The sequence below is a fragment of the Biomphalaria glabrata genome, chromosome 7 (assembly GCF_947242115.1).
Source record: "Biomphalaria glabrata chromosome 7, xgBioGlab47.1, whole genome shotgun sequence".
Lineage (NCBI taxonomy): Eukaryota > Metazoa > Mollusca > Gastropoda > Planorbidae > Biomphalaria > Biomphalaria glabrata.
The window spans coordinates 8878317-8906309 of NC_074717.1; the positions used below are offsets into that span (position 1 = coordinate 8878317).

Sequence of the window (27993 nt, forward strand, 5' to 3'; positions counted from 1 at the left end):
AAACTTATTTGACACTACATTCGTTGCAAAAATTTTTTTGCACAAACAAATTTGAGAAGAGAATGTTTTGTCTCTAAATCTTTCGAAATTGTAAAACAAAGATTTGCTAGCTTGCTGTCAACACTTAAAGTTTAATTCTTCATACAGACCTGAACCAAAGATTTGAAGAAATTTTAATCTGGGTATTTCAAACTTGGATTAAACCTTTTTACACGTGGAAAAAGTCAGATCCCAGGCACTGATGAATCTATAGCCTACTGATACATGAGCAGCAAAATGAAATATAGCCTACACAAAAGTGGATATTTCGTTGGAGGATTTTGTTACAAAAACCAGTCCCAATTTTATATCCTGCATTATGGGTAATTGTACAGAGGTGACTGACATGAGTGATCATTGAGATGTGTGATAGCTACTCACTAGCATTAAGCGGACATAGGCCTAAATACAGTCATAATAGTCATAACATATCTTCACGTTCATCCAAGTCATCATTTTTTAAACAAAAAATAATAGTTTTATTCAACAAAATGCTTTTTTATGTGTAATTTTTATGCTATATATTTATGCAGATTTATTTTACTTGGGGTCCGTAGGCAAAGTTTTGAATCTAAATAGGGTCTGTGAGTCAACCATGAGTCAACTAAGTCTAGGAAACACAGACATAGATCTATAGTTCAGTGCTTTTGAAGAGCTCTTCTTTTACTACCAACGTACGCATGCGTACAACCAATGTTTACTTGGAATCCAAGATGGCTGGCAAAAAAGGGAAGCGAACGACTAAAGGAGATACCCTGGTTTGTATTGATTGAATGAATTGTGAATTACAAAATAATAAGGCGGCCCTGAAAAAAATGTTAGATGCATCGTTTGAGACGGACCGATATTTCTTAAATCGAATAGTCTTTGATGCCTTTCTCTACTAAAGTATTTTCTATCAAGCTGAAACATGTAAAATTTAATTTAAATCTAGAAAATGTTACTCAAGTTACTGTTACAATGTATCATATAATAGTGATATATTCATAATCATGTAAAATTTGTAAATGTATATGTAAATTAAAATTTCAATTTTTAGTTCAGAAATCACTAGATAAATATATTCTATTGCTATTATTTAAATTGTTTTCTATGCCGTCTATGGTTTTTGTCATTGTTAGTTCTATATTTATTGTTCTACATTGTTCAATTAAATAAAACACTTTTAATTTGCTTGTCATCATAAATCATGAATTAGTTGCATGTGTGTGCAATTTTTAGATTCTAGTAAACCACTAGATGGCTAGACAGGTCGAAGACCAACAATAAAAATAGAAAATTAAGGCTCTAATAGTCTACTAGATATTACTTAGACATGTATGCCAACAGTTCCTTAACCTAAACGTTGAATTATTAATATTAATTGTCAATTTATTTTTTTTTTTATCAATTAATCATTAATCCAATGTCAAATATATTTTCTTAATAATTTCCTTTTAATATTTAATTAAATAAGCTAATTATAACTATTGAACTTATATTTTTTTAATCGGTATAGTAACTTCTAGTCTTTTTTTTTTTTTTTTATGTGTTAGCTGAAAATATATCTTTAGCCTTAGTGGATTAAAAAATCTTGGCCTATTTACTCCATAGCACTTATAAACCCATTTGTTTTAGCTTATTTTCCATTCGAACTAATAATTTTTAGACATAGTAATAAAATTTATAATTATGAATATGTAATTATGATATATTCCCAATTAAGTACTTTTTCTTTTTTAAATGTATTTTCAGAAAAAAGTTGTGCCACCCACTGTATTAATTGCATCGCTATTTAATGAAACAATCCCAGCTGTAATGACTCAATCGAAAGCTGGTAAAAGTTCAAAATCAAAAGCCCCCAAGACAGGCATACCAGGCATTTTGGGGAAGCCTACTTCTCCTAGAGATGAGTTCAGCGAGCCAGAAAGCAGTTTGTTCGACTACCAGCAAATGGATGAGGCCGGGTAAAAGCAGAATCATTGATGTCACTTTTTAACACTCTGCATTTAGGCCAATAGGGAAGCAAAACACAACCCCAATAGGGGTACCTAAGGATTGGGTCCATTGCACTGGTGGGGATGGATGAAAGCCCCAACAAACATGTCACTGTCTACAGGCCATCCCTCAGGGGGCCATTTTTATGGTGACACCTACATGTCTAATGTAGTATAGAGAAGAAATATGGGGGAGTTTCCCCAGTGTGCTTGGACTTTGGCCTTGCTTCTGACCTGAGCATCTGGGGGATACGAGTCATCGATAATAAAGTAAAAAAAAAGTAAAGTTCCCCTTTCAGACCATGCAATCTATTTATAATAGGAATGTAAAAATTTACAACTGCTTGGCTCTTTCCCAGACAGATGGAGGCAAGCTTCCACAGGCTTAGTGTTCCAAGAGTCTTAGACTCAACTCTTAAGACAAGCTTCCACATGCCTAAAGTTCCAAGAGTCTTAGACTCAACTCTTAAGACAAGCTTCCACATGCCTAAAGTTCCAAGAGTCTTAGACTCAACTCTTAAGACAAGCTTCCACATGCCTAAAGTTCCAAGAGTCTTAGACTCAACTCTTAAGACAAGCTTCCACATGCCTAAAGTTCCAAGAGTCTTAGACTCAACTCTTAAGACAAGCTTCCACATGCCTAAAGTTCCAAGAGTCTTAAACTCAACTCTTAAGACAAGCTTCCACATGCCTAAAGTTCCAAGAGTCTTAGACTCAACTCTTAAGACAAGCTTCCACATGCCTAAAGTTCCAAGAGTCTTAGACTCAACTCTTAAGACAAGCTTCCACATGCCTAAAGTTCCAAGAGTCTTAGACTCAACTCTTAAGACAAGCTTCCACATGCCTAAAGTTCCAAGAGTCTTAGACTCAACTCTTAAGACAAGCTTCCACATGCCTAAAGTTCCAAGAGTCTTAGACTCAACTCTTAAGACAAGCTTCTACATGCCTAAAGTTCCAAGAGTCTTAGACTCAACTCTTAAGACAAGCTTCCACATGCCTGAAGTTCCAAGAGTCTTAAACTCAACTCTTAAGACAAGCTTCCACATGCCTAAAGTTCCAAGAGTCTTAGACTCAACTCTTAAGACAAGCTTCCACATGCCTAAAGTTCCAAGAGTCTTAGACTCAACTCTTAAGACAAGCTTCCACATGCCTAAAGTTCCAAGAGTCTTAGACTCAACTCTTAAGACAAGCTTCCACATGCCTAAAGTTCCAAGAGTCTTAGACTCAACTCTTAGGACAAATACAAATAAGAGGTGCATTCACTCCTCATATCAAACCCTTTACATTCACCACACACTCTTAGCTGACCCTCCACACATTCTAGACCTATTTTATAATCCAGTCTTTTAAACAATGTTGAGGAAACATCATTGTTACTATTCAAAATGAAAGAAGAAGCTTACTCTCCCAAGACACCTTTTAATTTGTATATTTGTATCCCATAAAATGCAATGTTCTTTATTTATGAAAATGTTCTCAGGTATTCAACTGTTGGTTTTGGCACATGGCCAGCAAACAAAAGGCAGCAAAAAAAGGATTCCAGGCCAGATTTTCGACCCTCTGGACTTTATTCTACCCCAGGTAAAATGTTTAATTATATTTTAGTAACAATTTTAGGCTTTTTATAAATAAAATCAAGTTTTCGTTTAATGATAAAAGATTTAGCATTTCTTTAAAGAGGATAAAGATAGAACACTTTTAAGAATTGTCTGTTAAGATGGTAGAGAATTGAAAAATGTTTTAATTTTGTATGTTTCCCTAGTCCTTCAACATTGCTTATAAATAAATAATTGAATACAATATACAGTCGGCATGGGAAGACCTAATTCTAAGTCTGTTACTTGTATTTTTAAAAAATGTTTTTTTATTAACAAAAATCTTTTTTATCCATAAGGAAATTTTCTTTTTTGAAAACAAAGCACATCATGCATTTCAAAATCACTGTGTCATCTGTAGCATTATTGTTATCTCTCTTTCATGAAATTTTTTTTCTTTCTATATTACCAATTAAAAAGCCTTTAAAAATATTTCACCTAATCAGAAGCAGTTACATACACAGTTCCAAAAATACCTAGTGCGTCATCCTTTGGTTTATCATAAGTCTGTTGAAATTATTTTTAATGCAATATCAACTCTGTTGGCATAATGGGAGGTAATCACATTTGTATCAAAGCTGGTTTCTTCTAGTTTCCATTGATTATCAATATTACACAGAATCAGTGTTTCTTATAAAACAAACTCATTTTTAAAATAGAAACCTATAAATATTTAATTTTTGTTGTTGTCTTTTTTTTTTTGGTTTGGTATTTCTTAATCAAAATATTAAAAGAAATGACACATATACCCCTCAATGTGCCAATATGTGTCCTGAATGTTCACATTACTAGACATAGATTAACTCTTTCTCTCCTAACTGACGGTACAAACGTTGATTCCATCAGAACGTTTTAAATAATAACGGAGAGAAAGAGTTAAAAAGTGAATTCATACTATCTTGAAGATTGTTAATAAAACATTGGAGAAATTTTGATTTGCTAATTTTTTTTGCAATTTTTTAATTAATTTTTTTTTTTTTTCATTTTTGTTTTGGTTTTAAACTTGAATTTCAAGAATTAACAAAATTTGATTAAAGAAAAAAAAATGAACTAATTAAAGGTATTAAATATTCCCCTCCAGAATTTTGAATGAGCTGGATTTTATGAATTAGTTTTTGGTAATTTTTTAAACTTTTGTTTTGGTGGCCATTGCAAATGGCTTTCATAACAACTGCTTGGAATTCGTGTCAGAAACAAGTTTGTTATGTTTGTCCTAGCATTATTACAACAGAATATGTCACCAAAATGAAATTATTTGTATATTTTTTGCTTCTTTCCACCCCCCCCCTTTTTTTTTCTTTTCCCATGATAACTTGATAAGATGTATTGACCTCCAGAATAAAAGATAGGATTTTGCTCTTAAATATCTAAAATATATAAAATATATAAAATATATTCTTAAGTATGTAGTTGCAAATATTATTTAGTCTTTAAAAATGGAGTTTTAATTTAAACTTAAAAAGAAAAGTATTTTCATTTGAAAGGTTGTTTATGGAAAGCTTTAAAAATCTAGTGACTAGATTAACATATACATTTGTTTGATTTCTAATTTACTTGTTGTTTTTTTAAACCAAGGTGACCTAGAGTTTTTAGGACAAGGTGACTCAAGCCAAATTGGCAATGTGTCTGACCTTTATGCCACCCCAATGAAGAAAAACAAAGGAAAAGGAAAAGGGGTAATAGTTTTTTTGTTTTTTTTTTCAATCTCCCTTTAAAAAAAACAAAGTTGTTGCAATAGTTATAGACAAGTTGTAATTAGCTGACAAATTAATCCTTATCTCATAGTGTGTTGCAAACATCTACACCCTGTTTCATTGTCAAACCACATTTGTGTTTAACCTAAAATACACAAACATTGTTTAAGAAATGGCTGGGAATTAACTCACATCCTTCTTGTATATTTTACCTCCAAGGCAGTGATATAAATATAAATAATATCTGCCTGGCGCTGTAGTCTCTAAGAGACTAAGACTAAGACTGCTTTATTAATCCTTATTGAAATTCTTTGTGATTACAAGGACATAAATAGAACAGACACAAAATAAAGAGTTCATTGAGTTACTACACACTAGTTATATAACTCAACATTTTGGCAAAACTCCATGTTGAAACAATATAATATAATGCTCTGTTAGGGCTAATACGTAGATAGCTTCTATATAATAATTTACTCTGAGTATTGCTGAAGTGGCCAGGAGCTTAGTGCAGCTCGCAGTATTGTTTTTATGACTGACTGCAGAGCTAGAGAGGAGGATCTTAGCAATGGAATTGAGATGCTACTGAAGGATCCTGGGAATCACATTTTAAAATGACATCTCAAACGAAGAGATGAGAGACAGGGTTACTACAGCGATTGGACCCCTTGATGACCTGCTAACTATTGTAAAAAAAAATGAAAACTAAAACTCTATGGCCATATTACAAGGTCTTTGGGGCCTACAAAGACTTTCCTTTAGTACACAGAAAAAGAAGAAGAGGCAGACAGAGAATGCAATGGGTAGACAACATAAAAGAATGAATCGGCCTGCCATTGAAAGAGATTCTATCCAAGACAAAACACAAGAAAGAACTGGAGAAAGATGATCGACAGATCTTGTGTGGTGCCTCAACTTCCAACAAATATTTATTTTTTTAACCATTTTGAATAATTAAGTGTCACTAGATATAACAAACTGATAAGGTTTGCTTATTAATATGTGTAATATCATTCATTTAACTAAATAGAAACAAAAAAATATGAAAAATACTTTTAAAAAACATAGCTTATATTGAGTGAAGGGAAAGCACTGTTCAATTACTGCCATATCTCTAACTATTACAATGATCATCCCCCCTTAAATAGTAAGTTTTTCTATTTAAAACAATATTAACTAATTACAACTAATTGATGAACTAATTAATTATTTTTTGTATTTGATTCATGTGTTTTCTTTGATAATGAATAATTATGCTAAATTTCAAGAATGGAAATGGAAAATGGGAGAAATAGGTGTAAAAGACTACACCCAGACAGACAGACAGACAGAATGAGTTAATATAAGCTTTGTAAAAAAAAAAATTTTAGGCTAGCAACACTGTCCGAATTTTAGATAGAAACTAATGAACTGTTTGCTTTGCAGAAGTCTACTCCTGTTGTTGATGAGACTGACTCTATGTCAATGTCAAGGACACAGCAAGATGTACAGACTGAACTGAAAAAGATTTACAACATGCCACCAGAGCCCAATGACTTTGTAAGTGACAAGCTTTTTATTTTTTTTTTTAAAGTTTGAATCTTAAATTCTTAAATAATCCTAATTGGGTGGGATGGCCAAGTTGTAGAGCTTTAGGCTGCTGGTTCAGTGGTATCAGTTTGAGTACCTGGCTCTTTGGAATAGAAGTCTGATCAGAAGTTTTTGAAGTTATTCTGCCTTGCGTAGGTACCAGCTACCACCTGGAGAGAGATAAAGTAGTGATTGTTGTTTTGCTATCCCCATAATTTGACATTGGTCATAGAAGTGTAGAATTTTACTGATTATTATTTGGAGAATTTGCAAGAAAATGCAAAGTTTACAGTAAAGCCATATACAATACAACACTAATTTTTTTTTTCCTCATCTATAAGTTACTGTAAACTTGAAAAAGCAAACTTTTAACAATGATCAAAACTGTTATAAGTAAAAAAAAAAACCTGGATTCAAATTTTGTTGGAGATGATTTTCATTTGAAATATTAGAATTACATAAGTCCATATAACTCGAATACATGATTCATATTCAGAAAATCAATTATTATTAGTAGCTGGCCTGGCCTTATAATTCTATTTCATTTCATTGGATGCAGAAACAGATGAGCATTTATTTAGCACGAAAATCAATAATTAGCTTCCATTAGATGTAGAAAATGTACAAACTCTGCCTACATTTAAAAACAAACTCCATTCATATATTGACTTTAACTAAGAAATGCTAAACATGGATGGCAGCCTGGTCATGTGGTTTGTGCTCAGAACTGTCTCCATGTCACCCTGAGTTCAAACCCCCATCCCTGTTTGGGGTTGAATGTAATAATTTTCCATTCTGAAGGAACATACGTTATCATATAATTTCCCTTTCTATAAATTCAACTTCATATTTTTTCTTTTGTTATGTGCAGATGACAAAAGATGTCCGCACCAATTCGCCGCAGATGTATCCAGGAAGCACTCCAGCAGACAGTGGCCGTGGCTCAAGCAGACCACGTAAGGCAATTCAATTTATCATATTTGTTTTGCTATCCAGAGCAACAGGGTTAGAGATGGAATTTAATTTGCTGTGTATGCTGTGTAGATCCTCATCATTAAGCTTCTCAATCGCTCCATACTATAAATAACAATTTTTTTTTTTATTTGGCTGGATGAGTGGATACTTTATACATTTTCTTTTTCTGTTTGGTGTTGTTGCTTTTTAATACATATTAGATAGTACCCCCCTAGTTTTAGTGTACTGACTTTAACTTTTTAAGTGAGCCATTTTTTATTCATTTTTACAAAATATGTTACGAAAAAAAAAAAAATTCTTATTGAATACCTATCAATTTCATATTATTAGAGATTTTTATTAATTGTGAATAACTATAAACAGCTAGCTATTTGGTGTTTTTCTGGTGTACAGAAAATGTAAATGTGGATAAACTATTTATTTTAAAACGTTTATATTTTATGGCCACTTTTCAGCACCGAAGAATCATATTTTGGCTTGTTGCACAAACTAATTTTATTATTTAGTTAGCTGGCAACAGTGATATTTTAGCATATGTCCTTGACAATGTTTCAATTTGAAAATTTATTGCGAAAATCTCAAATTTAATAGAATAATGTCTTTAAAGTCTGAATCAAAAATGTTTTAGACAAATAGAAAGACAAATTTTAAAAAAAAATAATTTCTGAACATTTTTTAAATTTCTTTTGACATCAGCTTTCAATGTTGTTTTTACAATGCTATTTTTTTTAAAGAGTAAAGTAAAGTTCCCCTATCAGACCTTGCATACTATAGGGCAAATGATGTAAAGGTCATCTGTTTCTTTGGCCAAGGGTTAATGAGCAAGATGTCATGTGGCCATGTCAGAGAGTTGGGTGGACTCAGGGGTGCCCTAAAAATCCAGAAATACAAAAGCCCAGTCTTCACCAAGATTGGAACCCAGGACCCCCAGGTTTGGAACCCAAGCGCTTCACCACTCAGCCACCGCGCACCCTTGACTAAAATGTTGTATGCCTATTTTGACAATCATTTGATTTAGATATAGCAGTAAATTGTTTTTTTGTTTAACTTGTGCTTACCGTTGATTCTTTCATTTCTGCCCATGTTATGCTCTGACCTTCTTTTATAGTCAGTGTAGAGGAAGGTGAGGGTGGGAGGAGCCCAGAGCTCATTAGCATAACTGACCCTGTGACAAGAAGCAGCAAGAAGGCAGTGCAAGGGTCAACAGTGATGGAATCTCATCCTCAAGACAAAGTAGATGCTAAGAAACCCATCCTTCTGGATAACAGCGTTGTGGAAGAGCTGATTGTAGCCAGTAAAAAAGGTTATAAAAATACCTTAGAAATATTTATACATTATTCTTAGAGACTCTTGAGGTCAAAAGACTAAAAATCAAAGTAGCAATAATACAAAAAACAATGAACAGTAAATTACAAATACAAAAAGATAACCTAATAAAATACTTATAAAAGACACTAAGATAAAGACATTTTTTGTATACCACATGCTAGGACAAATAAGTACAGGTGCTCCTTCTTTCCTAGTTATAGTAGAGCATGAAATGGGTTGCCTGAGTCAGCCAGGAAAACCAATCACTTGGCATGAGCCTGCAGGACTAGATTAACACATGGATATACATTAGGCATAATTATCTTTTTTTTTTGGAAGGAATGTCTGTAGTGCATAAGATGTTAATTTAGGGTTGTTCCTAAAAACCTTTTTTATTTAAAACTACGTATATTTAAAATGTCAAAAATGTTTTTAATCTATTTCATAGCTTGTAGCCATTCTTCAACATCATTTTTATAATTTCTTATATGTTGTCAATTTTTTTTTCAAACACCATAATTGTTCCCCCCCCCTTCCCCTGAATTTTCCAAGGTGTTTTCTTCTATAAATGTAATTTTGTAATTAGAAATGTATAAAAGTTTGAAGGGAGCTTTAAAAAACATTTTTTTTAGAGAGATTCAAAAACTTCCAAATATTTTGTAATAATAATTTTTTAAATATCGGAACCATCTTACTTATGATTCATTAGCAGTTGTTATATTTTTCTTAATCAACCATATCTAATACATTGTTATTTATAACTATTTTTCTATGCATTTATAACTTTGCTTACATGGAAAATTATTGCACCACTTTATTTTTTAAAAATATAAATAATATTTGTTAAAATCTCAATCTGATATGCTTTATTTTCAAATTAATGTCAGTTTTAAAATATTTAGATATGAAAGTCTTAACGTAAACTTTTAAGAAATAATCATTTTTACTATTTAAAAAAAATTTTTAGAAACATTTTTTATGTCTTTTTATTTTTCGCTTAATTAATAATTTCTTGATGTTTCTATGTTCATTATCTAACAAACTCATTTACAAAATCTAAAGACAGTGCTCAAACTAAAGCTAACTGTTAAGATGGTACGCAGTACATTCTAGAATTAATAACAATTCATAATTTTGTGTTTGCTAATATTTGTAAAAAGTAATAATAATAATAAAATTAATATTTTATTTAACTTTACAGAAGAAGAAAAATGTTCATTGTTTAAAGCAAATCCTGTATCCAAATCTAAGTATCCATAAAAAAAAATTAAAATTTCAGCTTTAAAAATTTTTTTTTTAAATATTGAAAAAGTCTTAGTTATGAGCTGGTTAAAATTGCACAAAATTGTTCAATCCAGAGCAATGCAAAAGATCAGGCTTTTTAAACCTTATATTTGGCATCCAAATTATTCAAAGGCAACACATAGTTTGTATAAAAGCAGCAATTTGACTGACAACTACATTTAATAACATTCAGATAGGCAATAAGCATAATTAATAATTTTTTTTCTCTTCGATCATGCTTGAGTGTAATTACAAATACAGTTTTTTTTTATTTTTAAGTTTAAAGTTTATTTTCTGGTGGATTTTTCCTCAGGTGGACAATCTCTGCAGAGCAGGACTCCCAGAGGAAGTGAGATGGAGGTTCTGGAACTTAAAGCTCACAATGAAGAATTGCTCTCTGAAATTCATTCTCTAAGAGATGTGGCAGAGGCTATAAGGGATGGAAGTAAGACCTGGGTTTTCCTCCCATTCAATTTGTGCAAGTTTCATTCTAGTTTTAGTGTTAAATAATTTTTTTTTATATAAATCAGAGGTTGTCTATAACCATCTTTATAAAATATAGATTTTGTGACCTCATTTTAGTTTCGTGGGTTGTCCATCATTATCTCTTAAGATCAAGGTTTATCAATGCGATGCGCATACTGCAACTAAAACAATAAAGTAAAGTAAAGTTCCCTTTTCAGACCTTGCGATCTATAGGGCAGATGATGTAAAGGACATCTGTTTCTATGACCCATGGTTAACGCGGGTGTCATGTGGCCAGCACAACGACCAACCGCCTTTACTTTTCCACAACTAATGTTAGTTACCCATTAGAGCTGGATTGACCCAGATGCTCAAAAGATCATGTAATTAAAAATCCCAGTCTTCACCAGGATTCAAACCTGGGACCCTCAGTTTGGAAGCCAATTGCATTACTACTCAGCCACCACAGCTCCAACTAAAACAGTGAATTAAGATAATTATAGCGTTACACAAAATAAAGATAACTACTACTTAAGCTGTTTTCTAAACTATGGGTTACATTTACTTAATATTGTCATTTATGTTGAAGCAACATTGTCTAACTTACAAAGTCTTATTACTTACCTTGGGTTTTGTTGAAACCAGAAATGTTCTTCATTTCATATATAAGTTATTTGAGATATTAAATCAGTATGACCTTTACATCATCTGACCTGTAGATCACAAGGGGAACTTTACTTAAGCATGGCTTGTAGCGTACACTAGGGTATGTAACTTGAGAAACAATTATCCACCATAGAGTTTTGTCCAACTCATGTCATGGGCCTTATTGGATTTCATACCAACATTTCATTTTTAGGACATACACTTTCACATTATAGCACAATACAAGTTTATAGCAACATGCACCACCTGGTTTATGGCTGACAACCATTCAGTGGTTGAGACTCAAACTAATCTTTTTGTTTTGCAGGATAGTAGGGGCTGGTGGAACTCAGGTTTTTTTTATCCACATAAACTAACTACAGGGTTAGGCTTCAGTCTAGGTATGCTATGGTGACCCCAAGAAACAAAAATCCCTTTCTTAGTCAAAATAGTCCAACAATCTTGAATACTATGTGCGTATGAATTTTGTATTTATTTTTTTTTAATTTTCATGAGGTAGAGGCATTCTATATACTGGCATGACTTTCACCTGAAATGTTTTTTTTTTTTGTTTTTTTTGTTTTTTTCTTAATGGCAAATTAGCGCAATCAAAAAGTAGACATCATCTCCATCTTTTACAAATGTATTTAGGTGTAGATGGTGCCAAAGAGTTATATGTGCAGCGACAACTGAAAGATGAAAACGAGACCCTGAAGTCTACAGTTCACCGCTTGAATGTGTCACTCAGCGAGATGGAAGCTAAATATAGACCTGTTGACAGTGCACAAGTTAAACAGGTCAAAATGAATCTGTTTATATTAAATTTTTTTTTTTTAAAAGAAGATAAATTATTTATTTATCTGCCCTGGAGTGTCTACAAGTTATAAATATTTGTGCAATGTGCTGACAATAACAAAAGATTCTCTTTAGCGTGCCCCCCCCCCCCCCTAAGGCCTGGGGCAGTTTCTCCATTCGCCAACCACGGCATCACTTAAATAGAATTTAAGCTTCATGTTTTCATTTTCTTTTTTTAAATTTTTTTTTTCAATAGTTTTGATATCAGGTAGACATAAATAGCTCTAATGTATTTTTTTTTACTGATACTTTGTTAATGTACTTCATTATTAATTATTTATTATTAAAATATATTCTATTAGAAACTCCACAAGAATGAAAATTCATGTTTTTAAATTTCTGCAGGCTATTGAAGTTCATGGTCTTCCCCCACAAGGTCCTGTGCCATCATGGCTGGTAAATGGTCACTTCACTTCTTACTTATGAATCACTAAGAATGTTATTTTATTATAGAATCAAGTCTTATTGAGTAGTCTATAAATAACATTGTTAGTGGGAAGCGTGGTCGAGAGGTTAAGTACACTTGGCTTGGCTTGGTTACCTATGGAAGGGGGCTCTAGATTCGACACCCAACCCGGGCAGAGTTGTGTATACTGAGCGCCTAAAGGCAGCATGGAAAACCTTCTCCCAGATACCCCTCTTCCCCCAACCCCCCACACAGTCCACAAATGAGATTAAACCATAGCACTCTAAGCATACTTTAAGCATGAAAGTAGCGCTATTTAAAAGCTATATTTAATTTGATAATAATAATAATGATAATATGTATAATCTGTTAGAAAATTTGTTGTACAATTTTTGTGCATTATACTTAATAATACTTAATTAAGGAAACAATGTATATGATAGCACACTTAACATTTGTTAATACTACAGTTTCTATTAAACATTGAAACTGAAATTTACAGTAGTAAGTTAAAAGTAAGTTGGTGGTAATGATTTAATTGCCAAAGAAAAAGGAGTTCTTTTGTCTAATTGTTTTGAGAAGGGTGTCTTATATCTTTGTCATGGTAAAATGTTAAAATCCCGAAACATAAAAGGGGGAGGGGGTATGTTTAAAATCTTAATAGCTTTTCTAGCAATGTTTTTAGGTGTGCAATGGGTTTTTTTTTGTTGCCAATGATCTTACTAGCAGCATTGAGGATTTTATACAGTTTATTTGTTTAAACACTTTATTCAGATTAGCACCAAATACCTGGCTCCTTTATTCCTGGCCTATGATGACCAACTGGAAGCTAAAGATCAAGTTCTTATTGAGTGCAAGGTACTTCATTGACTAATGTATTACTACTAATGCCTAACTTGTTGGTTCAAAGAGCCTTATTATTGCCAAAAACCTTTCACATGGACTTTTGATTGAGTGTGCCAATTTATTTTGGCACCTTGACATGTTAAAAAAAAAAGTTCCCTTTTCAGACCTTGGGATGTATAAGGTAGATGGTGTAAAGGTTATCTGTTTCTTTGGACAATGGTTAACCATCAGGGCGTCATGTGGCCAGCACAACAACCAGCTGCCTTTACTTTCCCCAACTCAAGTCAGGTAGCCATTGGAGTTGGTTGGACTCAGGGGTGCCCTGAAATTCCCGAAATTCAAAACCCCAGGTTTGGAAGCCAAGCGCTTAACTAATCAGTCACTGCCCCCACCTTCATATGTAGTCTATACTGAATTCTGCTCAAAATTTTAAGGGTTTGTGTGCAATTTCTTTTTATTAGGGTTCCCTTTCATCATCATCATCATCATTCCTTTGAGTTCCCCAAGGAAACCCCTAGCCTCTCCACGGTCTCTTGCTAGTTTTTTTATGGTTTCCCAGCTCTTCCCGGTCTTCTCTGCTTCTTCAAGTACACTGCATCGCCATGTTCTTTTTGGTCTTCCTCTGCGTCTTGTTCCTTGGGGGTTTCACTCTAAGGCCTGCCTAGCTCTGTTGCTGGTATCTTTTCTAAGGGTGTGACCAATCCATCTCCACTTCCTCTCTAAGATCTGCACTTCTATATTTTTCTGTCCACTCATCTCCCACAGTTTGGTGTTTTCTACTTTGTCATACCAGTGTATTTTTAGGATATTTCTCAGGCATCTGTTGATGGCTTCAGTTGTTCTCCATGTTTCAGAACCATACAGTAGGACAGCCTTGACATTAGAATTAAAGATTCTTAGTTTAGTCTTGTTTGAGATGTGAGGAGATTTCCAGGTTGGTTTTAGCTGTGTAAATGTCTGACGCGCTAGATTTATACGGCGTTTAATGTCTTCATCTGTTCCACCTGATATACTGACTACACTCCCAAGGTGCATACAATTTTCTACTTGGTCTATTGTCTGAGAATCTAGTACTATGTCTCCAATTTGTTTATTGTTTACTTTAAGTACTTTAGTTTTTTGGTGGTTTATTTTGAGGCCTACTCTTTTTCCTACTTCGCTGAAAGTTGTGACCTTTTCTTGCATATCCTGTAGTCTGTGTGATAATAGGGCTATGTCATCATTGAATTCCAGATCTTCCAGCTTTTACGTGAGAGTCCATTGGATTCCTTTCCCTGCGTTAGCATAGGCTTCTTTTGTGACCCAATCCAATACTAGAAGGAACAGGAGTGGTGAAAGAAGACATCCCTGTTCTTGATTATGGTTATTATTTTATTGGGGATCCCATAATGTCTCATTACAGTCCAGATAGATTCTCTGTCGACACTATCAAAAGCTTTTTCAAAGTTGACAAAAGTTTCATAGAGAGGAGATTGCCATTCGACAATTCTACAATTACTCTGAGTGTTGCTATTTGGTCAGTACAAGATCTCCCTTTTTATGAATCCAGCCTGTTCTTCCCTTAGGTGTTCATCACATGCTCCCTTTATTCTGTTTAGTAAGATTCTGCTGAAAATCTTGCTTGGTACTGACAACAAAGTGATGCCTCGCCATTTCTCACATTGTGATAGATCTCCACTCTTTGGTATTTTTATTAGCAAGGGTTCCCTTTCAACATATGTTAATTATAAGGAAAAGTAGTTATAATTTCGGTTCTAATAAAAATAAAATAATGTTTATTATTCAATGTTGTTAAATGTTGGATCATACAGAAAGAACTGGCAACCCTCAAGAAAAAAACTGAAGAAATTCTGAAAGAAAATGAGCGACTGAGGATATCAGGGGGTCCTGGAGACAGGTTAGAATGGTAAGGACTTAGACAAGTGGTGGAAACTTTTTCTAACATAGGTCTTATTACTTGTTAGTAATTAACTCAGCTTCAGTTGCATTGACCTACTGTTTGAATGTGTTAATCCAACCAGGCAACAACTCCAGGAGCAGGCCAGGTCTGTCTTGGAAGAGAACCAGGTGCTACTGGAACAGCTGGAGGTGCAGGCCAACAAGTCTAGGGACATCCATAATGCACACATGGCTGAAAGTAGGTACACAACCTTACCCTTTGAGTGGATACTATAACAATGTATTGTAACCAGCGCTCACAAACATTTGTCTTTATGGAGAACCTGCCACTTTGTCACCAAAAAATCTTTTTGAACTTAAAGTAATGTTTTTAATTTAGAAATACATGAATGTTGCACAATATAAAAGTAATTTTTTGAAAAATATTTATAATACTGGTTTTCGATTCCTTAATAACATTTATATTCACAGGCATAGGAAACCAACTAAAAAAATATAGTTTCCAACATAGCTTTTAACGTTTATTGATAATTATTCAAGAACAAAAATAATTAAAGAACTTTTAGGTCCTTTTAAACAGTCATCCCAAGCTTCTGCAAGGTTGTCATTGCCTAAAGTGGTAATGGATGTAAGCACTCCACTACCTATAAAATGCTTCCTAATGGCATGCGTCTCAAATAGCCTCTGAAACCAGTCCAACTCCTGGCCTTTACGTGTGGCTCAGATATTGTGTCCGGCGGAACTGTTTTTATTATAGGAGGAAGGGCAAAGGCGAGTAACTGGCGCCTTAACCAGTGAGCTTCGGGCAGGAGGGGCTCGTTAGCCATGGCTGGCTACCCACATGGTAAAGGCTTTGGGAGTCAACCTATAGGAAAAATCAGGAACTAGCAACCCTTAAGCAGTTTGCAGGACTCCCTAACAGAGACTGCCTCGCCACTGACCCCAAACTGTATCGGAACTTGCCGCTCCTTTGTATACATCAGCTGCATGGAAAGGGGGGAATGATGAGTGGGTGACTTCGTTCCAATGACAGCTAAAACACTGGCATTCATCTCATGGAATAGTTGTTTCATGGCTGAAGAAGGCCATATAACCCAAGGTAATGTGAAAACTTCAAAGAATGGATGGGCCTCACACATAAAACTGCATTCATTTCAATCCAGTCTTTGAGTTGTCAATGTAAAATCTGCTGCTAAGCTAAGTAATTTTTCATCTTGAAGTTTACTTTTTTTCTATACATTGTTTTCTAGTTTCTAGAATGTCAAGGAAAGTTTCTTTAAGTGAGGCTGAGAAAGCTGACACTGAACGCCAGCTTGAAGAGTTGAGGGTTCGATTCCGTGAGCTCAAGCACAAGCATGATCAGATGACCCTTGAACTGGGCTCACAAGTTAATGTCCACACACACATCAACACCATAGCAGACCTTAAAAGGTACACCACACAACACATCAACACCATAGCAGACCTTAAAAGGTACACCACACACAAACATCAACACCATAGCAGACCTTAAAAGGTACACCACACACAAACACATCAACACCATAGCAGACCTTAAAAGGTACACCACACACAAACACATCAACACCATAGCAGACCTTAAAAGGTACACCACACACACACATCAACACCATAGCAGACCTTAAAAGGTACACCACACACACACATCAACACCATAGCAGACCTTAAAAGGTACACCACACACACACATCAACACCATAGCAGAACTTAAAAGGTACACCACACTAACACTTCAACACCATAGCAGACCTTAAAAGGTACACCACACAAACACATCAACACCATAGCATACCTTAAAAGGTACACCACACAAACACATCAACACCATAGCAGACCTTAAAAGGTACACCACACAAACACATCAACACCATAGCAGACATTAAAAGGTACACCACACAAACACATCAACAACATAGCAGACCTTAAAAGGTACACAACACAAACACATCAACACCATAGCAGACCTTAAAAGGTACACCACACAAACACTTCCACACTTCACCAAAAGATATTTCATGTTATCGTTGCTGCATATGTTCCCATCAAAATTTTTACAATCCACTGCTTAATAGTGACAATGTATTAAAGTGTGAAAATGTACAGGTCTTCTTTTCTGTTAAATTATGTTAAAAAAATATTGTTTGGTCATGTTGTAAGAAGGAAATTCTGGTTGTTTAGCAAAGGGAAACTATTCAAGATTGAGGTTGTAAAAACACAGAAGAAAAATAAACAAAAAAAAAATTTAAAGAATCAAAGATGCCTGCATTGATCCACGTACTAGGGACAGATGAAATCTGTTGGGAGTGTCATTGAGGAGAGAAAGAGTTAAAGCTAAAAGAGCTCCAGAATGTCCTAAAAATCCTCTATGCAACTAATGGTTGATTTGACAGTGAATTGTTACTTGTTTGGTAGTATGGACTACTAGTGTCATCGGATCTTTTTACTTGTTTGGTAGTATGCACTACTAGTGTCATCAGTTCTCTTTACTTGTTTGGTTGTTTGGACTGCTAGTGTCATCAGGTCTCTTTACTTGTTTAGTAGTATGGACTACTAGTGTCATCAGGTCTCTTTACTTGTTTGGTAGTATGGACTACTAGTGTCATCAGGTCTCTTTACTTGTTTGGTAGTATGGACTACTAGTGTCATCAGTTCTCTTTTATTGTTTGGTAGTATGGACTACTAGTGTCATCAGCTCTCTTTACTTGTTTAGTAGTATGGACTACTAGTGTCATCAGGTCTCTTTACTTGTTTGGTAGTATGGACTACTAGTGTCATCAGGTCTCTTTACTTGTTTAGTAGTATGGACTACTAGTGTCATCAGGTCTCTTTACTTGTTTGGTAGTATGGACTACTAGTGTCATCAGGTCTCTTTACTTGTTTGGTAGTATGGACTACTAGTGTCATCAGGTCTCTTTAATTGTTTGGTAGTATGGACTACTAGTGTCATCAGGTCTCTTTAATTGTTTGGTAGTATGGACTACTAGTGTCATCAGGTCTCTTTAATTGTTTGGTAGTATGGACTACTAGTGTCATCAGGTCTCTTTAATTGTTTGGTAGTATGGACTACTAGTGTCATCAGGTCTCTTTAATTGTTTGGTAGTATGGACTACTAGTGTCATCAGGTCTCTTTAATTGTTTGGTAGTATGGACTACTAGTGTCATCAGGTCCCTACCAAAGAAAGAGCTTAGAAATAAAATTTTACAAATTGCAAAAAAAAAAAAAAATCATAAACATTTAAAATACTTCAATGATCAACATTTCCTATAATCTGTGTAACAAACTAGCTATTTATAGTTATTTACCATTGGTACCAATCTCCAATAACATAGTAAGTTGTATGTAAGGAAGCTGAGTTGTAACAAAACTTATGAAATGTTTTTACTTTCAGATGTTTGACTGAGGAGCAAGAAAAATGTCAGATTGAAATTGAAGCAGTGAATATAAAACTAAAGGTAGAGTTGCACTTTCTCTCAGTTCAACACTTTTCTTAACCAGTAGCGTAGCTAGGGTGGGAGGGAGGGGGGAGGTCCAAATTTCAAAATCCCCCAGAGTCTCCAAATTTATTTTTACATTTACATTAAATATTACGCCATTATCTCAAGTTGAATGTCAAAATACAGGGGTCCCTAAAGAGGTCAAGCCCACTGGGGCCCCAAATCTGTAGCTAAGCCATTGTTATTAACTATTGATTGTTGAATTGTTTAATAACAATGATTAGAAAATAGCAATTTTTGGCTTTTTATGAATGAACAACTTCAGTTGTTCCATTTAAAAAAAAATGAAATTAAGTCGTATCTACAGATCTACGAATTGAGTCTAAACAAGGATTATGTGTTCTTAGTTGCACATTTTAGGCCATTCAAAATGAGAAGTTTAAACATTATTTTTAAAGATACAGCCTTATAAACACACTAGTTTTGATCTAAAATCTAGACTCTTTTTACCAGCATTAAAAATTAATAACCTAAAAAAAAAAGGTTTTTCTTTGATATTTATAGTGTTTGATTCTCTCTATGCAAAAAGAAAAGTGAAAGCACACTATAATCATTTTCTATTAAAGTTTTTTCTGGAATCTAGATCTAACATTTAGAAGAGGCGTCAAGACGTCTGCCTTTTTTTTTTTTGATTTACCCAGAAATTATAAACAAAATAGAAAGATAATTGTTATGACATGATTAGGAATTAGTTATTTGTTTCATAGAAAGGGAAAGTTTTAACTTAGAAACAATGAGGCAAGTGGTAAAAACAAGGCCAGGATTTTAGGAAGAATAGCAAAATGTAAACAGACTACTTTTGATGGCTTTGTAGAGCGGCTGGTTTTATGAACATAGAGATTTAAGTTGGATTTTATTTTTTGAGTGTTGCCTCCGTTTGACTTATCAGAATAAGACACAGCATGGAAGCGCCCAACAACTGGTGATAAGGAATTTTCTAGTACCTTTTATTTGGTGTACAGATGCAAAATCTCAGGAAATTGGAAAATGTGCTATATTTAGATTTTTAAAACTGAAAATCACAAGTTTCTTATGAAGAGAAACCTCATACAGTTTTGTAACAACCTTTTTGGGTTGTTGTTTTCTATAGAAGAGTAAACAGCAAAACATGAGTGAATAAAAAGTGTTTCATTGGTTAGTCTATATATTTGACTGTCTGTTGTCAGATGTAATCAATCTTAATTGTTCTGCAGGCCTCAGAAGAAGAAAGAAAGAGACAAGCTATGCACATCATAGAACTGACAGCAGAGAATAAAAGATTAAAGATAGAAATGAAGGCCATGCAGAAGTCAGTCAAGTAAGTTGATTAGCATTGTTCATTTTTCCCAGAATCACTAAATTTGTAGGTTTTGTTTTTTCTTTTATTATCCAAATATTTATTTATTTTTTGGAGAATGTAATACATTTATAAAATGTTCAATGTGTAGTAAATCATCATCTTTCCGTTGCGTTACTCAGGGAACATCAGGGCCTCAGTAAAAAACATGCCACTCTCCACAGTCTCGTGCTAGTTTTTCTATGGCTTCCCAGCTCTTTCCTGTCCTCTCGGCGTCATCTAGTACACTGCCTCGCCACATTCTTTTTTGGTCTTCCTTTACGTCTTGTGCCCTGGGGGTTCCACTCTAAGGTTTGTCTAACCCTGTTGTTGGTATCTCCACTTTCTCTCTAATATCTGCACCTCTATATTTCTCTGTTCACCCATCTCCCACAGTTTGGTGTTTTCTATTTTGAATCTTTAGTAAATACTTGAGCAAATTTGCATTAGTCACAATAAAGAATTGAGGAAATGCTTTAAACTCCCCCAGCATTTTATTTGGTTGAGCCCTAACTGCCAAGTATTTCTTCATTCTGAGGTACAAGAATGCATTTTACATTTTTTTTGTGAGCACTATTTTGCCTGCTGGCCCTGACATGATCTTTAACTTCTATTGGTACTTGCTATTTGGTCATACAACTGACAATGCACTTAGACACTGAAATGTTATCATTCCAGACAAGCTCAACAGAAAATGGCCGTCCTTCATCAAGCTATAGAACTGTCGGATGACAAGGAGAAGATAACTCAGGAGCAGTTGGCAAACGTGATCAAAGTAGTAAGTGTCAACATATAAATATCTTGCCAATCTTGAGTGGTAGCCAATATTTAAGGCATCATTAATCTGCTTTTAAATTTTCGAGAGTTGGGGAAGCTAATACACTGCCTAAGCTACTTATCTGTTCAGCAATTATTTGTTTTTTTACTGGTTTCAGACTTCCCCTAAGAAATGAAGATTAATATGTCCTAGCCAAAACGTCCTAAAGGATATTGTGGGATGACAGGACCATCATGACAACAAGGAAGGCAAACATGTTGTTCATCACAATGCCTAATGAAATACTCAGACACAAAGATATAGGCACATTTCTTATTCCTTACGCTAGAACACATTGTACAAATACAAATAGAGAATGGAATGGGTTGCCTGAATCAGCCAGGAAAACCAATAACTTAGCAGAGTTTAAGTCATTAATTAACATGCATGACTAGATTGACACATGGATGTAATTATCTACTTTTTTGAAGTAATGTCTGTAATAAATGATACGATCACGGATATCAGTGCCCATAAGTAGCTCAGTGACATACAGAAGAAGAAGCTGTAGATGAACTGATATGTTTCTAAATGAGAAGATTTAAAAGTTTGATTCACATTGTTCATGTTTTTAACTTTCCAGTATTTAAGGAACTCTAAAATACAACTGAATAAATCTTGTTAATCTCTGACTTCTTATAGATTACTCAATTAGACTTAGATCCTCCCCTCCCATTCAGCACATTGGGCATCAAACTGTATAGAAATCAGTCTCCAGCAATGTCTGCAGCCTCTTCCCAGCTGGGGATTAACTGCCCTGAGGTCCTCCATGAAGGTGCAATGCAAGGTTATACCAATACCTCCCTGTTTGCATTTCACTCAGATCAGCATCCATGTTATTGCTGCCCTTATTGCTGCCCTTATTGATGACAAAGGGCAGAAACACTTCCGCTGTCCCAGTCAAGGCAAACACATCAAGGGGGTGCCATTAGCTGAATACTTAGGACATGAAGTTAAACAAAACAACATGTTCAAAGAAGTTTGGAAAAGGGACTTGGGGGAGAGGGGGTCAGGATTAAATCTTATGATAGTCTGGATGTTTTAGAATACAGTGATATAGGCCAGTGAGCTGAAAGTAGTTAGAAATAGAGTTTTTGTTGGATTGAAATTAAAAATAAACAAAATGACCAACCAATTTCTCATTTTCCTGAATTGTTTTTCAGGCAGAAAAAGTTGCTCTGGAGAGAGATACTGTTTACAAAGTAGTAAGTGTTCTCATTGTCTTCAGGTTCTAGGTTTAAAAGGGATTTTATGTTGATTTGTTTCAGTTTTGACAACCAAACAAACCGCAATCTTATATTTCAATATTGCGAGAAAATAAAAAGTTCAGTTTGTTTTGTTTAAACTTAATCCCTCGAGAAATGTTCACACTTTATGTGCTTCCAATGAAATAGTTGTAGAGTTTAAGTTTCTAATCCTAATTACACAGCACATCTTAGTAATGGGTAATAAATTTCATCACTCTCAATAGTTTCATGAAATTGATCATTTTGAAAAAAAACAACTTGCTTTGTCCCATGTTGAAATTGTTTACTTTTTAAATATATAGTGTATCAAAAATAGCTTCACTACAACTTAAGCTTGTGTAAACAAAAGATTTGGTCCAAAAAAGAGATTTTAAATTTATCTTAGATGTAATAGTTTTATTGTCTTTCATATTGTATAAATGTGTCTACATTTAGTTTTATTGATACCAGTTCTTTTTTTAAATGCTAATTTAAATAAGAACTTAAATTGGCAAGATTTCAGGCGTAGATAGTGCAACTTTTGAAAAGGGATTAGCTATCAGAATGTATTTTAATTGAAACAATATGTCACAATTGGATATAATATCCTTAAATATATAATAATCTCTGCCTCTTATAATATCCTTTAAAAAAAACAAAAAAACTATTTGGTTGTTTCCCACCACAAAAGATTTAATACATCTAACTTAATAGAACTCTTTTGTCTTGAAAATACTTTAATCAGGCCAGAGAGCAGCAGGAGGAAAACAAGCAGACGGTGAACAAAATGATGCATGGAACTTTAACTGTTGGGAAAATGGAAGAAAAACTTAAAGTAATTTTCTGATTATCTTTTTATCTGAACAAAATACTTTTTTTTTTCATAGTTTTACTTTTTTTACACATTTACCATCCAACCTTCTTTTCACATATGTTTTGATTTTACTATGTTAATATGCAGTCTATGTATTGTTTCTAGTTAGGCTATTAACCCTATCATTATGTTGAAAACATATTGAAACTATAAAGCCTAAAACGTATTTAGTATATAGCTATTCAGATTTGACTATAAAATTGACTTCAAATTGTTGTTTGTAAAAACTTGAACTAATGAAGAACAGAATATAGAGTTTTTTTGCTTTCACTTAATTTTAGTTTTCAAAATGTTTTAAATTATTTTCACAGCTATATCGGCTAAAGGCATCGGCTAAACTAAACACTATTGCAGAAAGGTAATATGTTATAGTTTATATGTTTTGATTTTTTAAATTTTGTTTGGTCAATGTAGAGTGTGATTATCTGCGCAGCCTTTCTGCAGAGTGTGTAATGTCACTAACCCATTTTCTAACTCTTCTGGTTCTTAGCATGGCAAAATGTTTCCTTCAAATGTTTCAACGAGCTAATTTTTTATTTTTTTTGCGTTAAGTTTGGCTGAAGACAAAGTAACTTCTGTTTTCAAATTTTATCAAACTTTGGGTCCTGCACACACAGTGGGAAAGGGAGGGGGGGTCAGATTTTCACACAGATTTCCAAGATATTCCATAGTCAATTCAGCTGACATCTTGTGACTAAAAGCAGTTGGTCATAGTGTAAAAAACAAAAACTCTTTTGTTTCTTTGCCAATCAAAACATCAAACAAAATGTAACTTACTGTTGTACATTTCACATATAATCTTGAAGAGAAATTTGGGTCTGATGTAGATTTTGTGTGCTAAGGTACAAAATGTTTTCTTTAATAATATATTTTTGTTTGTAATGCACAACTGTAAAAACAAATTTCCTCACCGATAGTAAAGATTATTTTTATTAATTGTTGACCGCTACAAACATTCAAACTTTACTTCTTATAGTTTTATTTCTTGCTTTTAACATCAGTAAAAAAATTGAAAATTTTTTTTTTCCCAGACTAAAAGAACAAGATGAGGCTTTTAATCATCAGAAGAAAGAGTATGAAAGAGAAATTCACTATCTTAGACTGTTGGTGAAAGAAAAAGAAGAAATCATTGAATCTTTAGAAAAAGATAAAAAGTGAGTCATGTGTAGAATTTGTAACTAAAAAGTTTTGTTAAAACAAAATATATATATTTATACATTATTCCTATATTTTAACATCATTTCTATGCAAACTCTTAATTATAGAATTTTCAAATATTTAAACAAAAATAGATTTTTATTGAAAACATTTTGTAATGCCATTGACACTCAATTATCAACTCTCATCAGATTTGTAGAAAAAGATTTAGAGTCAATGTGGCAAGCTGCCAACTCTGAGAACAAACGGGTGAAAGAAATACTTCTGTGTGGTTCCAGAAAGCTTTGTGACCATATACACCTAACAGATGCACTCAAAGATGAAATAGAAAAAGAAGAACTGCTGCATTTTTCAGATGATGACTCTGCTTAGCAGTGAGAATAGGAATATTATATAGTTTTTGAATCTATTTTTAACCACATTTTTTTTAGTGGTGGAAAATGTATAAAAAATGATCCAATCCTGAAGCCAAACGAGTTATTTATTACCCAACTCCTATCGATGCTTGTATATTTTTTTGCTAAATAGAATTTGATGCCCATTTTAAATATAAAATCCTAAATATAAAAAGGAATATTTATGGAGGAGGATCATTTCACTCTGTACTTCAACAATGGCTGCATTGAACAAAAATTGCACTATTAGATTTTTGCCTTATTCTTTCCACATAGGAGATAAAGGCTTTACAACTCAGGGCCAAGTGCCTACTCATGTGATATGTATATAAAATGTTTTTAAAATATTTTTTGAAAACTTAAAAATTGTGTACCACAAGTACTTGTGGCTGAAGAATTTTTATCTTAGTGACAGAAAATACAATTTTTAAATATTTTTTTTGCAAATGTCTTTTATTTTTTTTTACAAAGCTTATATCAACTCATTCTGTCTGTCTGTCTTGTATAAAGTTTGTTCACATTATTTCTCCCACACCCAATCACAGATCAGGTTGAAATGTTGCACAATTATTTCTAGTACCCTGAAAAATCAAGAATCAGTTGTTTTTTTAATTACCAGTAACTTATTAGTTAATTAAATTAACTATTGGTAATTAATTATTTTGTTTGGTATCAAACAAGGGAGAGAATTTATACTTGACAGATGTGGTGGTATAATTTGAATTAGTCCCCTTTACACTATGTAGTTTTTTTAACTAGATGATTTTATAAGCACTTCACTGACACTGTTGTTATTGTACCTACTTGAGGAGGTTTGAGCCCTTAAGTTCAATATATATGAAATGCATTTAAAAATTGATCACCATAACATTTAGCCAGATACCTCCCTCTTTCTACCCCTCCCCTCCTTTCCCAACTGGTCCAGACAAGTAATTGGATCATAGCGCATTGAGAAAGTTAAAAGCATGAAATTGCAAAACAAAAACAATTGGTAAAAATATTTCTAATCGCACAGATTTATTATTGTTCGTCTAGAAGTATTTCAAATTAATTAACTGACTGATCCTAACTCATTAATACAATTACACTTAAGCTTTTTTTTTTTAAAAAAAAATATTTTTCTTGTTTGTTTATGGTTAGGGGGTTGGCTGAATTGTAGATAGTTAAGCGTCTTGAGATTGAGAATTGTGGTGATCAGAATTTCCATTCTGGTTGAGATCAACCAAGTTTTTTTTCTTACTGTTTGGGTTGGTGAGCATCCAGGTTTAATTTCAATTCACAAACTTGACATAAGAACATTTAAGATCATAACAACTTTAATCAGCCATCTTGGCTACCAGAGTTGTGTCCCCTATGCATGGGCAGCACAACTCTTCCTACTCTATACAGTATCCCTAAAAGTGTGTGTGTGTGTGGGGGGGGGGTAATAGACAATATTATGTGGGTTACTGAAACATAACATTGCATCAACACTGGTACTGGTAACTGACTTGGGTTGGTGAATATTCAGGTTTCACATTGTCCTGGCCACATAACACCTGTGTTGAAGTAGGAAACTTCAATGTGCCTCAAGGTCTTAAAGGGAATTTTTATCTTAGAATTAACTGTTTCCTTTTTGCTTTACCATTGGATTTGGGTATCATAATATAAAATGTCCTTTTCTAGAATGGCATCATTGTAAAGAAAAAAGTTCCATTTCCAAACAGCTATAACCAAATTGCTTTTTAATTAATCCCAGAAATCAAACAGGAAAATATAACTTTTATTCCAATCTGATTCTTATGATTCCTTTTCAATGGTATACACCATTCTAAACATTCATGTACATTACTAAACTTTTTTTTTAGTCAATGTTTCTCTGGATCTCAATGGTTATTCTGTCCATGAGTGTTTGAAACATTTTAATATGTGGCTCTCATAGATGAGGTTGAACACTGTTTGTTTTGTTTTTTTTCATTTTATGTACAAGAACATTTCAGTTTCACCAAGTAAAAATCAAGAAAGTGAGGCATACATTTTTGTCTTATGGCTGCTGTAGCTTAACAATGTCAGAGTAGGTAAAGTTTAGTGTTGGAAAACTCTCCCCCCCCCCCCCCCCACATTAGACTAATTGAGACATGGCTTGAGTTTTTAGAATAGCTAACAGTACATTAGATTTAGATCTAGAGATTAGTACTTTCTAGTACTCATGTTTGTACCTCCTTGCCAGTTTGTTTTGTATTTTCCCTTTTTTCAGTTCTGTACTTAACTTTGTTGTAAACTTTGACTTCCACCTGCCTATTGGGAGATGTCACTCAGCTGCTGCTAACACAACCTAAGCTTGAAACTGTACAACTGCCATTCTGAAGAAACACCCGGAACCTTTGTTCCCTTGAAAACATTCCTTTTCATTCTGAAGGCTCACTGTTTACCAGGGTACTATCAATTAGGTCATGTGTGTCCAAAAAAAATGTCCAAAACAGGAGTTGATCCTGGGTTAGGCATAAAGTACAAGTGCTATATTTTTTTTGCTTTCTGAAGTGTATATATACTGATGAAATGGTCAAGACCAATACTCGTTCACTACACTTCACCTTACATTGGAATTTAGAAAACGTACTATTTCTTTTGTATTCAAATATTCTTTTCCTAAATAATTTATTATGTCCTTAGAATTTAGAATCAATATTGTAAATCTGTAACTTCAATCTGTTATATGAATTTCGCTGTATTTTGACATCATTTTTTCTTAATTGTACATAAGTACTATTTGACCATAATGCTATTAATTCTCTATTTTGATATATCTTTGTACAAATATTTTAGAATGTGTATAGGTCATAATGTATAATGTTAGAAATATTAGATGATTGTTGCCGTCCATTTCTACACAATACCATATGGTGCTATACTCACAAGGTTTTATTGGAATTATACTTTTGAACTCATTATAATAAACTTGTCTACTGTAACTATTGAATTCCTATTTTGTTTTTATTTTATATAGGGTACACTTTGAAATGGTGGTAAATAATTGTAACAATATGTCCTATATAATTAGGACTGGACAAATATGAAACTCTATAAAAGAAGTTACAGCCCACTAATATTTTGCTTGAATAATATTAATAAATAACTATATATTTAATGGTGCTGT

The 27993-nt window shown here is 33.6% G+C and overlaps 1 protein-coding gene across 2 annotated transcripts; it reads left to right on the plus strand.

Moving 5' to 3' along the window:
• The first annotated feature begins 644 nt into the window (after positions 1-644).
• On the plus strand, positions 645-27816 carry LOC106069268 (centrosomal protein of 89 kDa-like). Of its 2 annotated transcripts, XM_056036945.1 has the most exons (22): positions 645-797; positions 1774-1985; positions 3496-3596; positions 5186-5286; positions 6730-6843; positions 7745-7829; positions 8957-9151; positions 10754-10885; positions 12202-12347; positions 12751-12801; positions 13586-13669; positions 15469-15563; positions 15679-15794; positions 16807-16987; positions 18967-19030; positions 20266-20369; positions 21066-21165; positions 22368-22409; positions 23176-23265; positions 23616-23662; positions 24336-24458; positions 24654-27816. In XM_056036945.1, exons 1-22 carry the CDS (start codon positions 720-722, stop codon positions 24832-24834), a joined length of 2442 nt encoding a protein of 813 aa, XP_055892920.1. In that variant the 5' UTR covers positions 645-719; the 3' UTR covers positions 24835-27816. The 2 variants fall into 2 exon arrangements, with proteins under 2 accessions (XP_055892920.1, XP_055892921.1); XM_056036946.1 differs by lacking the exon at positions 8957-9151.
• The last annotated feature ends 177 nt before the right edge of the window (positions 27817-27993 follow it).

What these genes read in the sequence shown, in the direction of transcription:
- LOC106069268 (XM_056036945.1), top strand. Translation starts at nt 720, where the DNA reads ATGCGTACAACCAATGTTTACTTGGAATCCAAGATGGCTGGCAAAAAA. An exon ending in CGACTAAAGGAGATACCCTG is followed by an intron (nt 798 to 1,773) that starts GTTTGTATTGAT and finishes ATGTATTTTCAG; the next exon opens with AAAAAAGTTGTGCCACCCAC. An exon ending in CTAAACACTATTGCAGAAAG is followed by an intron (nt 23,663 to 24,335) that starts GTAATATGTTAT and finishes TTTTTTTCCCAG; the next exon opens with ACTAAAAGAACAAGATGAGG.